Source organism: Aythya fuligula, chromosome 11 (genome assembly GCF_009819795.1).
Source record: "Aythya fuligula isolate bAytFul2 chromosome 11, bAytFul2.pri, whole genome shotgun sequence".
Lineage (NCBI taxonomy): Eukaryota > Metazoa > Chordata > Aves > Anseriformes > Anatidae > Aythya > Aythya fuligula.
In genome coordinates, this window is record NC_045569.1 from 19,636,641 (window position 1) to 19,651,607 (window position 14,967).

The following is a 14,967-nucleotide window of genomic DNA, read 5'->3' on the forward strand; positions in this document are numbered from 1 at the left end:
GTTTTATGAGGCTGTGCTGGAGTCAGCCCAGAGACGGAGACACCTGTCCTGTTAGCTGCGAGACTGCTCACGTTGCTTGTTCCGTGTTATTCTCTGAGCTGTTCTTTGTTAAAGTTAAATAATAAAACTGCCTTATTGCCCAGGTTTAGCACAGTCATGCAAAATAGTAGTGTCTTCTCAAAACTGAAAAATGCCTTCATCTTTGTACTTTGTTTCAGCTCCCTGATTGAGGCTGTTCACGGAAATAATGTAGTGAGCTGCCTACTTCTGCTTTAAACTGACAGCTGTGTAGGCTTGGGGAAAGTGTTACTGTCACTATGCTAGAAAACAGCCCCCATGCTTGTATCCTCGTATGACAGTAGATCTGAAAGTGAATGTATGTCTTTGTGCTTTCACTTGTGCTAATTGTTCAGCTTGCAAAACTGATAGTAATAACTCCGAGCAGCTTTGTGACAAGGTACTGGCAAAGATGACATTGGTTGTTTTTTTTAATTTCCTCTACCATTTTTTTATGTTTCTGAAGTAGACTTCAGGGTTAAGTACAGCTTTAATATAGATTTTAGGGTTAAATGTGTGGCTAGTTAACACAGCATCCAGTCCAGTAGTAACTAGGGGCACTGCTGTGCCTGCACTCCCATTGTCCTCACCCCCCTGTACTATTTCGAAGCATCCATGTGGCCATTGTCAGGATGTGAGATCCTGGGACAGGTGAGACAACGCACAAACTCTGAGATCAGCTTCCTTCTATGGACCTGAGGTGGTCCTGAGGCTTAAAGCTCCAAGTATCTCATGCAGTGATCCTACTCAGAAAAACTTTCCAACCTCTGGCTTTACAGGAGCTGGCTGTGCAGATATGGGTTTGGGTGCAGGATGTCAGATTGCAGCTGGCCTCAAAAGTGGGAATTTGGTGAGGTATAAATGGGCAGGAGCAGAACCTCTCCCCATGCACCAGAGGATGGTTGTTGAGTCAAGAAGGTGGCTGTGTTTGGTAGGAGACTGCTTTAAGTTCTGCTCTGTGTCTTTATACTTCGGAGGCCACAGCAGTGCTGCACAGCTGTCAGTGACCTTCCTCGAGTGCAGAACAGAAGAAGTGATGCTGACTTACAGGAGGGCTCCTACCCGATCAAGTGTGGGCAGAGGCAGTCCCACCTCCACAACACCTGCAGCCTGGTGCTGCCCTGGGAGGAGACAACAACTAACCTCCCTCAGAAAACCTCTGCTGAATGCGATGTGTGGCTTTGTAGCTTTTGATCTGGAAGAGAGAGATTGTGTAATAATTGCACCTGAAGTCCAGTGGTCCACTTTGTAGAGTGGCATTGCCTGCTGGCTACACAGCAGATTTGTCCATTTCTGCCACTTATCGAACGTGGTCTGTGAAATTACGCTGTGTCTTTAACGAGTGGGGACAACGGCACTGACCTCCCTGCTGCTTCATTCAGATGATCACATTACAAAAGCTGGATTCTTTCCCTAGCAGAGGATGTTTAGTGTGTGCTTGGCTTTAAAACTGCTGGTAATAAATTGAAGGATAACCTGTTGCTTTAGGGTAGTGCTTGGAACAGCGAAGGGCTGAGGTGGTTTGATGATTTCCTGCTGTGATGGAGCTCTGGCAGAGGCTTAGCTTTTTGACAGTGAAAAAACAACTCCAAGACTGCAGAAGGTAATGGTGATGAATTTTAATAGGAATCTTTGTCTTTTTGAGTAAGTTTTATGTAAGATTAAGTAACTACTAGTGCTGCTTCTGGAGGCAGATACTGGGACACCAGCGTGCTGCTGCTTTTAGCTCCCAAACTTCCTTCATGTTTTCATGGTGTCCTACTGTAGAAGTGGTGTGTGTTCCCCCTTCTGTATTTGTCTGTGTTTTAGTTTGTACAACTTTATGCAGTGACTTGTTCGTTACTTACCCATCTGTTTCTGGATGTTCTTTGCTCTGCAGCATTGTTGTGATGCTTTTACACAGGGAAGGTCCGGACACTGATCATAGTTCCTGGCTGGGAGTAGGACTCCTGCAGAAGCTTGAGTACGAAACTAAAGCTACATAAATCCTGCTTGCTTGAAGTACTGGAACTAGATTAATGCCATCTCTTTCAATGCTACAAATATTTTCTATTTATCTATTTACATTTGAAATTGATTAATATCTAGTGCTTCAAGCAGAGGACCAGAATGAAAAAATTAAATTCTGCCTTGCTATTTGTCATTCAGTTATCATAAAGGTAACTGCAGATGTTATTTAGTTACATACTGGACAGCAGATCTGACAATGTCTTTGGGTTAACTACTTCTGCAGGAAATTTTCAGATTGATTTACTTTACAGTTAAAGAATTGGTCCTGAAAAATTCAAGTGAGATCTGAACTTATTTGCTTTTACTGTCCTGAATGTCAGTGCAAGTAGTGGAGGTTTTGCCATTAGAGCTTAGAACATTCTGGTGACTTTGGTCTGAAGCTCTGGTTGGTTCTGTGTTGATGTCAGGAAGTTTGAGGTTTTGCCTCTCTAGAGGATTAGGTCTGGCCTCAGTTGGGACCAAAGATCGTGTACTTTAATTTTTATTTTGTTTCTGCGGCCACATTCTAGATAAATGGAGAAATCTCATGTGCTGAAATTCATGACGCCAATGCTTTTCCTTTTGTGAAAGCCTTTGGAGTCCTCTGACTGGTGCTTGTTTGAACAAGGACACCAACAGTAATTTGTGCTTTCAAGCAAGGAAACACTTGTGCTGGAAGTGCAAAGTTTGAGATCAAAACAAACGGTGTAAAAAGTAGTTTTATGCAGATATGCAGTAATCACATCTGTGTTAGCCTAATGCTATATTAGCAAGTTGTCATCTTTGGTGCTAAAGCTTCAGCATGACTGAGTTTTTGTTTCATCACACTAGCTTGTTTGTCTGCTCCAGGTCATGTGCGCAAGCGTCTCTGTGTTGTCTCCAAGCCCTGAAAGCCTCTTCTGCTTCAGAGAAAAAACTCAATAGTTGTTTTCTTCAAAATGGAGCAAGAAAAGCTATGCTGTGTTCTGTCGCTGTGTCTCTAGTTCCTTTATCTTTCCAAATGAGCAGTCCTGTCTTCTTCAGTAATCTCTAAAAGGACAGCAAGCTCAGTGTTCCTTCTCTGGAATTTCTAAGTGAAGCTGGGGACCGCTAGCTGCTGTGGCACACTGGATTTTTCAAAGGAAACTGAAATTCCCTGGTAAGGTCAGTTAGATGCTGAGCTCTTGCCAGTTTGGTCGTGACTTCTTTAAAGCAGTGATACAGAAGAAAATGTCTGTGCAAAAGTTGCATCTGATAAAACTGCTTTATTAATTTGATTTTTTTTAATAGGCTGTATTTTCTGGTCACTCACAATGTAAGTGCAGGGTTAAAGCAGCTACAAAGTACGATGTAAAAGATTTTATGTAGTGAGCATGCACTATAAAGTTGCTGTGCTACTGATATAAAGAAATATTTGGAGGAATAGGATCTTTAACTGGCCCCAAAAATATCAGAGGTCTGTTCTCCGTTTCTACTGATTGCAGAGGTTTCTACAGAATAGAAAAATGACCTGTAGGTGTGAACAGAATAAAAAAATGACCCCCAAAAAAGTACAACATACATCTCAACAAAAAATAATGATGTGTATCTTGCAAATGCATGTCAAAAGCCTACAAGAGCAAGCAGCTGGTGCGTTCCCTGCCCTGCAAGATGCCGAGCAGAGCTTGTGGGGAGTACTGGCAGGGTTTGTCAGTGCACATCCTCTGAAAAACACCAATTTTGTGTTTTCAGAACAGCAATCTTCTAGGGCAAAATACAGAACTTGAGTCCGTCATTCATTGTGCTGGGGTTTATTGTAGGACACTAAGGGGTACTGAACTTCACTCCCATTTTTATCTTGGGGTCATACTGTAAGAAGAGCAACTTCAGTTCTGTGTAAAAGCATGCGTTACTTCAGCTTTAGGCTGGGGCTTGTTGGTTTTACTGGGCACATCATGGAAAACGGTATCCAGTGATGGGTTTTCTATTTTAGAAATTAGATTTCAAAAATGTCTCTTTATGGTTCATCTTTACAAGAGTCTGTAAGTCAGATTAACTGGAATGTTCTAACAAGTTGTGCTTATCTACAAAGGAAAACTTTGTGGATGCTCCAGGATATTTGTTGTATGGTTATGCACAGATATGACTATACTGGTATAAAGCAATGGATGAGAACAGAAATAAAGGTGTGCTGCTTCTCGTAGGATAGCCTGGAAATGCAGTATCCTGCTCCATTTGTACAGGATGAAGTTATTTTTGTTACGAAAATGCTATCTAAGAGAGACTTGGTGTAACTACATTAGACAGTGTATGTCGGATTTTACTATGTAAAACTCCTCTGCTTTTGAGCAGCATTCCCAGATGGCATTTGCCCAGGGCAAATATTTTTGTGGAGCTTGCTTTGTTCTTGTTCTTTTTTGTTCTTTTTGACATGCAAATAGACATTATTTTCTCATCATTGTTTGGTAATCTTAGGTCTGGAGTGTTTAAATGTCAAAATAACTGAACACAGCTCACCTTTCCGTCAAAGGTCTCCTTCTGTTTCCCTTACTAAGCTCTTCTACCTGTTACTGCTTCCCAAGCTAGCTTCAGTAAGCATCCCATCGAACACGTTTAAACTGCTAAATGTAGTAGGAGCTTGGGATTGCTTGAATTTAGAGATCGTTTAGCAAAGAGTTGTGAATATTTGAGATTTCTTTATTTGCCTTAATTAAACCTTAGACACATTCAAACCAAGATTGTTGTCCTGGCTGGAAGTGCAGGCTCTCATTAACAAGGCTCTCATTAACAAGGTAAGGGCTTCATCCTGTGATTCTGGCCTCCTGTTGGGTCTGTGGACTATCAGTCACAGCTCCTTGGAGTCAGCCGTGAGTCCTCTGAGCTGACCAGTGCCTGCCTGGGCATCCAGGGGATGCGTCTCTGCAGCACGAGTTGTAAGTGGATGTTTATGAAGTGATGAATAGAAACAGTTTTCTTGGTTGCTGGTGAATTTTAATCCAGTTTTTACATTGGAAGTGGTGTAGGCTCTGCAGAAGTAGATTCTGTTCCTCAAGTTTTTCATCCTAGCAGCACTGTAATCCATGGGAATGTTGCATTAAATTTGGCTAAGCAAAACAGATATTTGCTCCTGTAGAAACTGACTGTTGTAGCTGGAAGCAGGAAATTTTAAATGAGCATTTAAGCTTTCACATTACCGAGATGAAGTGTTTTCACAGGATCTGAAGTTAAACTGTCAAAAAAAAGAATTCCCAGAAAACCAAATCCCTGTCTATGGTCTTAAATTTAACTTCTGTTTAGAGTCCTGTATTTCTGTTTTGGTAGTAATCAATGACATTAAGCCTAGATTTCTGATAGATATACTTCTTTTTTTTAAATAACTTTGGTCTGTTTCCTATCCTACTTAAAGAGTCATGTTTCCGGTGGCAATCTATGCATGTTTGTGTTTGGTAACTTTTTATTAATATCTAAGTGGATTATTAGTAATATAATTGTGTGAAAGTCAGTGGTTGAAACACACGCTCTGTAGGAAATTACAACACGATCCTGGAAACGTGGAACTAAAAATAGCTGGGAGACTTGTGCTATGATTCACGAGGTCTCTGATCGTGAATGCTGAGTCATTAAACCCACTCTTGTAGATACCAAACCTCAACATGCATGAGTTCGGACAGAAACTCAGAGATGGAGAAATGGTATCAATCTGCTTGTGTTTGTCACTGTTTTATCTGGAAAAAAAATACTGTTTACTTAAAACAGAGATCCAATAATACGTCTCTCATGGGTATGACTGTACGGGTCTGCTTCATCTAGATAATTTACATAGGTGCAAAACTGTCATGCATTTAATCCCTGACCTCAGTTATCTATTGCTCTTCCTCTTGCAAAACTGCTGAGCAAGCTCAACCAGCTGAATTGAGTTATTCTTTCTCTATTCTACAGGACAAATTTGGAAGCACTTCAGAAGAAGCTGGAAGAACTAGAGTTGGATGAACAGCAACGAAAGCGCCTCGAAGCTTTCCTTACCCAGAAACAAAAAGTTGGAGAGCTGAAGGATGATGACTTTGAGAAGATCAGTGAGCTGGGAGCAGGAAATGGCGGTGTGGTATTCAAAGTATCTCACAAGCCTTCTGGTCTTATAATGGCAAGAAAGGTGAGTGCCTCAAAAACTAGAACTTGTGGATAACTTTTATTGAGGAGGCTCTCTGAAGTATTTGGAGAAATAAGTGATGTTGACACAAAAAACTGCTTAATGCCAGCTTTCCAAAAAGTAGGAAGGGCTGTGCTTGCTTATCCTACACTTAAAATTTTTCAGAAAATATTCCACCTGTTAACAATGAAAGGTTACATATTATTCCCCCTTCTCATTTTCCCCCCTTCCTCCCATTTTGACAAAAACAGTCTTTTCAGCTGTGTTTGTATCTTTCAGAGAAAATGCATTAGACTCATTATGTAGAAGGCATTAAAAGTTACTGTAAGATGTATGTTAGGGTAAGTGACAGTATCTTGTGTTCTGGGCTGTAAGTCTAGAGAAATCGAAAAAGTATGCCCTGTTGTAAGATCTTCCTTCTCAGCTGCAAACCAGAAAATGGCATTTAGGTGCTACTGGATACTAGAAAAAATGAGAGCTTTAAGAACAAGGGAATGCGTTGGAGCATGGTGACATCTCCTGTTCCCAGTTTCTTCATGGGATGCAGGTGGTTCCTGTGTGAAAAGGCGTCTCTCGTTCAGGGGAGACTGGATTTCAGTGATTCAGCTTTATGCTTTGCAACCTATAGCAGCTGTGACCTAGCTTATAAGAACTGTGTTTAACTTAACCGTCCTGGTATTTTAATTCTCATCTTGTATACAAGAACAGCTATCTCAAAATCCCTGGGAATCAAATACAGCTATGGAAATGCATCTACAGTACGATTTGTGTTTGGGCTCCTCATGTCTGTTCCTTCCAGGAGTGAAGTTCCTTGCACAGGAGGCAGAGTCCAGGCATACATCAATGTGCTGCAGTGGATCAGAAAGCTGGCAGGCTACCTGAGCTCATAAGAAACGGTTTCTCCTTTGAGAGGATTTGCCAGTGCCATTATTACACTGCACTGAAAATTTCTATTTTTTTCAACTGAGGAGCTGAAGAAATCACTGAAAGCCTTTGAAGAAGTGTGCGCTGTCATCTTCAACAAAATAGAGGAGAACATGCACACGCTGACTTTAATAACTGTGCTCAGTATAGCAACAGTTTGGGGAAAGGTGTTGAAAAGTGCCAACTTTCAAGGGAGTGAGAATTATGAAACATACAAGTTGCTGAGGCTTATTTGAACTAAATCAATTTACTTGATTTTTCATGTACTGCAAGTTTAACAGGAATTTTTACCCCAATTCGTTAATATTTGATGCAACTGAGATGTTTGAACTGCAATTTTTTCATGTATTGACTTCCTGTCATAATCAGAACTTGAAATTTTGATAAGATGAATTTTTGTTTTCCCTCTCACATTGGGGAATTGTACATTCTTCTCTGTTTTGTAATGGATTTTGCTTCAGAGTTTCTTCTGGTAAAATTTTCCGTTGAAGGCAAAAATATCTAGGACTTGGAATGTTGATATTACTCCTGTAGCTTTTAGATATGAAAATCTATCCCCTTAAAAGTTTATGTATGAAAATAGTATCCCATTGATAAACTTACTGCATCACTGTCCGGACTTCCTTGTAACATTTTTGCGATGCTATGAGATTTTGTTACTGATCTGTCATTAAACTGAAAAGGTTAGTGTCTGTTACTTACATTGACAGTAGCTTTAATAGGTTAACAGCTGTTACTCATTAACAAGTTTAACTAAAATAGGAATTTGGCTGTTTTTAATGAGAAATTTTTAAAGGGGTTTGTCGATTGTCTGGCTCAGAAACGGTGTGGAGATGACTTACTTGAGTAATAACGAAGAACATCTGTTGGTTTATATAATAAATGGGTCTATTTTAGGGATACATTCTACTTCACTTTTTCTCCTAAATCTAGCATCTTTCATAAGTACTGATGTTTTGCCCTCCTCATGCTGTATTATAGTGTTTTGCCCTTCCCTTTGCTACTAAGACAATAAGAAGGAATTATTTTACAATTAAGTCATAGAATAGTTGTAATTGGAAGGGGCTCCACGAGGTTGTGTAGTCACCTCCGGCTCAAAGCAGAGTCAGCTGCAAGAGCAGAGCTGCTCAGGGCCTTATCCAGAGAGGTTTGAAACTCTCTGAAGGTGGAGAGTGCCCAGCTTCTGAACAACCTGTTCCTTCTGCAAGGCCCTGTGCCCCTAGGAAAATAATAAAAATGTTTTTTTTTTACAGTTAATTCATCTAGAGATCAAGCCAGCTATTCGCAACCAGATCATTCGTGAGCTACAAGTTCTACATGAGTGCAACTCTCCATACATTGTGGGCTTTTATGGAGCTTTTTACAGTGATGGAGAAATCAGCATTTGCATGGAACACATGGTAAGTGCGTTCAAATCTCCTAATTGAAGTTACTAACGGATCATTAATGCAAAACCTGGCCGTCACCGGGACTTAAGTTAGCAATGTGGACTTCTCTGTGTGAATAAGGAATCTGAAACTGTTTCAGATTCCTGATTTCTTCTATATCCATGATGCTTAATTTATTTTAAAATATTCACCTGATCTTGCTATTCACTTGTTCTGGTTCGTTCTTGTTTTTATGCAGTACTAAGAGCACGTGGATCAGACCACACTGACTGATTGGTATGACAGCTGTGTGGCCCTCATTAGCTATGATAATGAGAATGTAATTTATTGTGATTTAGACAGATCTATATTTTGTCTCCTTTCAAACTTTACAGAATTGCAGGCATAAAGATTACTGCACAGGCAGTGAACAAACCTAGAAGGAACTTCAACAACTTTCTTAATACCAAAAATATTTTTAACTGTGTTTCATTTTAATAGAAAAGTACACATTCTTCTTGACATCTGTTTGCCTTTCTATTACCATATGGAGCCAAACACTAAAAGTAAATTTTCTGTAATTAAAGGTCAGTGAATCTTTTTCCTCACTTGCTTAGTAGAGGAAGTTTTTAACAACATGCAATACAATAAATCTAAGACTACTTTTTCACTTGACAAAACTCTTTCTTTGGAGAGAAACCTTATTTTCTTGAGAAAGTTTTAATGCTTCTCTGGTCTTCTCTTATGGAAATTTTTAGAACAAATTGATGGTTGCCTAGGAACAAGTGATCATGATCCAGTTTTTAAACATGTGCAAGCTGAATAGAAAGTGTGCATACTCCTAAAATACAAATGACTATTGGGAATTATACAGAAGTTAGTTCGTCAAAATTGAAAACAGTCATGAAAAATGAGACGAAAATAGATGTTAAAAATGACTGTCTGGGCATTGTTTAGGAATACATTGTTAAATGCCACAGAAGTGCACATCTGTCGTTTCTAAAAGACAGATGGCAGCGATATATAATTACATGTGTAAATACAATGTCTAAAGAATCTCAATTTATATACAAAAGAAAAAAAAAAAAAAAAAAACAGAAGCAATTGGGGTTTGCAAGTTCCTAAACAGGGAATTATATAGCTGACAGTAGACATCTTCAATTTAAGAGAAGGTGGTATGAAATCTATTACTTCAGTGCTGAATCTAGACAGACTGGATATCAGATTTTACAAAAAGAACACTTGATTAAGGAGATAAGAAATAGCTAGTGGATTGTTTAATTTACAGTCTTAATTAAGTGATTAAGCTGTTGGCATAATGTAGATCTTTAGGTGTAATCTATTGTTCTCCTTTTGGGTAGGAGATTAGATGAGACTCCGTTGTCTTTTCTGTATGTACCTTTCTGTCAGTTAGCATCAGACAAAATTTAGGCTTCTAGCAAAACATGCATATAAATACAAAGAGCTGTTGGTGGAAAAGGCATGGAAGTTGAAGATTTGAGGGATATTTTTAGGTAATAAATTCAAAATCAGTGCATAACTTTGCGTATCAGCAAGTGTTTAACATGCAGAAAGTCTGGAGTCTGCTCCTGAAAGATGCTGAAGGCTGCAGCCCGCACATTAGACAAGTGAATTGTGTTCAACACCTTTCACGATTGAAGTTAGTCCGTAGGGGAAAAAAGTTTTTTTTCTGTATGAGATCTTTGCTAATATACAAGTGTCTCAGAAGCAATAGCTGTCCAGAAATGTGGCCTGTTTATAGGAAAAACATTTCATGTATATATACACAAAATATTTTTGGTAGTGCGTTTTTAATCAAGTTTGTTTTTTCCCAAAAAGGCATGATAAATAAGTTTTTAATATACATCACTTCTCATAAGAATTTTAGATGTTTGTCCTCAAGTAATAAACTTGATGTAGTCTAGTTTTTGCACTGCATATATGAGTAGTGAAAATGATGAAAACTTCCGACAGATAAGTTAAGGCAGGAGGAAATCGCTTTTTTGCAAGTTGGATTTTTGTCATAGTTACTGGGAGCTACCAAACAACTATCTGGACAACATGGTACTGTTTTTTAATTTGAGAAATAACTTCCTAGTTTCTTTGTATAGTGTCTATTTTACAGAATCTAGATCTTAAGCGCATGCCTATTATTGCATCAGTTACTTAAAACATGTATATATATTTTTTTATGGTTTTCCTTCTCAGAAGCCCTTAGCAACAGTGGAATGTATCTGACTTTGCTGGGGGTGTCTGGGCATGCATTCAATTTATTTTACTTAGTAAAATTAGTAAGACCATTACTTACAAAAAATAAAAATAAAAACTTAAGGGCTTCACAGTATTTTGATGCTTTGAGAGCTGTGTCAAATCAACCCCCTACCTCTGGAAGCTGACAGTCACTCCAGATACGCAGGACTAAGAGGCCAGTTTTCTGTGTAGGATCTAGTCCAGGAATGAGGTGGACAGGACTGCGAGATTAATTGTGATCATGGGGTGCTGCAAGCACATATTATATTTGTGAAGCAGCTCTGCATTTTCCAGCATCATAAATTATTTTTATCCTTGGGATCAGTATCATAAAATGTATGCTTCTTCAGCCCTCCTCATTCTATCTTTGGAGGGAAAAGAATAGCATGTGATGGGTGTGAAAAGAAAGAAGAGCATGTTAATGTATTGGACTGAAAGTTACAGACTTTCAGGAGTAAAACTACTAATGCTTGGTCAACAGCTCGTTGTGTTCAGCACTTCCTTAGCAGGAGTCAAACCATGGAAATACTAGCTTGGAAGATCACTGTGAGAAATGTTTGAGTGGATGTTATTACTGGACAAATATATATATATATATATTTAAAAAAAAAAAAAAAAGCATAAAACTGACTAATTCCTGCTGAGGAATGATTTGTTTTTTCAGATGTGCACCATAACGATATCAAATCACATGTGAAAAGCAACATTTCTCACCAAATTTAGGCTTTAGAATGAAATTCTGTTTGACATGTTTTAGAGAAATTTGACTGAAGCTTGAGTATTCAAACATTTATTATCAGGACGGCGGCTCCTTGGATCAAGTACTGAAAAAGGCTGGAAGAATTCCAGAGCAGATACTGGGCAAAGTTAGCATTGCGGTAAGTGTCTTCGTAGCTCTCCAAGGCTGTAGGTGGGTAGATGTGTGTCTCAGCACGGTAATGCCAGATTCAGGAAGCAGCCGCTCCAGGATTGGAGGATGTGGGAGAGAAATTTTACTGGGTTTCAAAGCATGTTGCTTCCTTTTAAGAAGGCAGTCTTTATACGTGTCGTTATTTGGTAGCTCGGGGCACTGGAACAAGTAACACATTCTATTGTGTTAGCTTTGATTTTTCTGCCTTTGTATCAGATGATGCTTCTGGATAAGAACAGAGGCAACATTTCATTTAAAAAAAAAAAAAAAAGTGGATGTTATGCTTCTCATATCTATTGTGCAACAAGCTGCATATGCAAAACTTCCAGTAAGGCTGCAGCTGATTCTGGTCTTTAGTGTGAGCTGGAGGTATAAATTTAAACAAAATATTCTTTTGCAATGTTTACATTTTGGTATTTCGGTTATGTTGTATTCAGTTGGAATTCTTGTACAAGAAAAAACATGCAATTATCTTTTCATAAACTGAAAAATTATTTTGTTTGTCTTTAGGTAATAAAAGGACTCACGTATCTGAGAGAAAAGCATAAAATAATGCACAGAGGTGAGATAAAATTTTGCATTGCAAGTTTTCTTTTTTTTTTTTTAATTCAAGTTAAAATATGTACTTTTTTCCTTTATATGTTCTTTGTGGTTCAGTCTGATTTTGGTTCAGAGGATTTTTCTTGAGTAGCGTAAGGCAGACTTTTATCTTTTACTATGGCTGTCATTGCTCTGCAATTTTTGCTATCTGAAGCATGGATTATAAACCATTATTGTTGGCATAAATTCAAATTGAAGACTGGAGATGGAGCACTTCATATTTTTCTTTGAATGGCACTGTTCAATAACAGCAGTTGTGCCTTGTGTATAAACCATGCCATGCGTTCAGTGGGTCTGGTGCCATATGAGACCAGTCTTCAGATCGTGTCTTCATCTGAGAGGCTGATTTTGGCCACTGAGTTTGGCCAGACCAAAAAGAGTAATTAGCAGTCCCAGTTTATGCAATCTATTGTGGATCACCTTGCATGTGAAGTATAGACTGTGTTTATTACACATTAATGTTGGATTTAAAAAAAAAAAAACAACAAATCAGATATAGCTTTGTACTGGAAAAACGAGCTGGATGAGGTGGACTAGATATTTCTGATGGTAATTGCACAGTTATTTGTCTCAGTTCTTTGTTTCAGGGAGACTCCTGGGAAAGATCATCTTATTTTAGGGCACACTGGAAGAGTGAACGTTGCATCTTGTAGTTTTCAGTTCAGGTACAGCAGTGGTTTGTTTGTTGGTTGCTTGAGGGATTTTTTAGGTTGCTCTTGTTCAGCTGGCTGTTGAAACAGCAGTTCTTAACAGTTCTGCAATCTGTAAATCTGACGTCCAAAACGCAGCCAATCTGATTTTAAGCACAGTGAAACCTCACAGCAGTGGCTGCATTAGAGGTTACTCTGAGTATGTGGACAAACAAGTTCCTCTCTTATGCTGCTTCCAATGTTCCTGGATTGCCCGTGCCTGGCAGTGTAAGCTGCTGCGTACAAGCTCTCCGGTTCCTATCATCGGTCCTGTCCAGCAGTGTGCCCTGTGTGTGTGTTATTTGTAGGCTCCCCGTGTAAGATGAGCCTCGTGTAAACTGGCACATGGGCTTGAGCTGTCACAGCTTTTGTGGCTGAGGAGGCCCTGGTTCAGCTTTCTGCACATCAGGCTTATGAGCAAGGTCTGCCCTGCACTGCGAAGTCCTGCAGGCTGGCTGCTTGCTCAGCTGAGTGTGGGCTGGGCTGCTGTGTGGTACCCCCTGGTTAACGGGTGCTGGCGTGTGAAAAAATGGCAGGCATTAAAAATATATAGACTGAAATAGTGTCAGTAGGGGTTAGTGTTGTCAGAACGTGCTTAGATAATGCCTCTTTAAATGCTAAATTTGGCTTCAAAGCCCAATACCACTGTAAATGTACTGACGTCTCTGCTATTTGATACTTTAGAAGCTTGACCTTTTAATAAAAAAGCCTAAGTAAAATGGCAATGTAAGATTTTTTTTATTATTATTTCTTATTTAAGAATTCTTGGTACCATATGGCCCTGGTTCAAGGGGGCTACCTACTGAAGCTAAGCTGAAGCCCAGTCTGTGCTATAAGGATATCAAAATATTCACCTGGGAAAACCCTTCTAGTGCAGGTGAAGGTTTTTCTGGCAGAATTAATTTTTCCAGAGTGCCTCCTAGAATCCTAGCTGAAATAAGTAGTGCACAGTTCTGGTGTAAGTGGGTCAGCATTATTTTGGTGACACAGTTGTAATTGTTGGAGATTTGTTTTATTTTCTCTAGCCTCTATATTTGGCCCTCTGTGATTATCTAATACTGCACTGACATGGCGTGACCAGCATCTGGCACGTACAGTTTGTTAGAACTCATCCTGTTCCTGGGGAAAAATATGTGCAGCTGGTGGGCTTGGTTTAGTAAGGTTTGTTGTATTTGTTGTGAGAGTGGGAGACCTGAAAATAGACATCCTCGCTAAACACGAGCAAGTAGCAAAAAAAGGCCAAAAAAAATCTTGTTCTTAAATCAAGCATGAGCGAGATTTGGGATACCTCATTTTCAGGGAGGAATTAATTCCATTAATTCATTTTATGTGTGTGACGCTGCAATGTCAGCAGTGGTTTGTAACGACCTGGCCACTGAGCATTCCAGAAAGAGCAGAGGTAGATGATAGTACAAAATGGTTTTTAACAGTAAGATGTGAAATGTGAGCTTCCATCTTCAAAATAAACTATTCTACATAGGTAACAGCTGTTAGCTAGCCAGCAAATAAGCATGCAGTTACATGTTTCTGGTAGTATTTAAGACTATAAAATAAGATTTTGGGGAGTGTAAGGAATTGTTTGTGTGTAGAATCCCTCCTTTGAAACTTGTAGGCATCTTGCTTCTTCTTTGGTTTCCTGATTAGTCTCACCCATGAATATATATTCTGTAAATCAAATGTTCACTGCTTTTGTTGCATTGTATAGACTTCTGTGTCTATGATGTCAGATTTCTGTGTATCGGTGTGGTTGACAGCAGTAAGAGGTGGCTAGCACAAAGGGGATTTTGCCAGTGTCACCACAGGGGGAAAACCAACCAGAGTATTTCAGGGTAAAGAGTTTATGGAATGCAAGACTGCCAAATAATGTTGAGCTGAAAGAAAGGAATAAAAAATAAATTGGCAGAACTGGTAAGTGATGCATTTGCTTGTATTAAGAAGTAGTGACAACCAGAAAGGACAGCAAAAACCCAATGGGATGTGGTTGCTACTCATCATGAGATTCAGCTTAGTGCTCACACGCCACAGACGAGTCCTGAACTAGCTGTGACCTCTGAGGAAAAGTATTCACATGTCATT

The 14,967-nt window shown here is 39.2% G+C and overlaps 1 protein-coding gene across 2 annotated transcripts in view; it reads left to right on the plus strand.

Moving 5' to 3' along the window:
- Window positions 1-14,967, plus strand: part of MAP2K1 (mitogen-activated protein kinase kinase 1) — a 36,617-nt gene that overhangs the window by 9,532 nt on the left and 12,118 nt on the right. The window contains exons 1-5 of one of the 2 annotated variants that reach the window (XM_032194730.1): window positions 1,486-1,660; window positions 5,944-6,154; window positions 8,329-8,475; window positions 11,493-11,570; window positions 12,113-12,164. In XM_032194730.1, the coding sequence (XP_032050621.1) occupies window positions 1,599-1,660; window positions 5,944-6,154; window positions 8,329-8,475; window positions 11,493-11,570; window positions 12,113-12,164 (550 nt within the window). In that variant the 5' untranslated portion in view covers window positions 1,486-1,598. Of the gene's footprint in view, window positions 1-1,485; window positions 1,661-5,943; window positions 6,155-8,328; window positions 8,476-11,492; window positions 11,571-12,112; window positions 12,165-14,967 lie in introns of those variants that run through there. The other variant, XM_032194729.1, reaches the window with a different exon arrangement.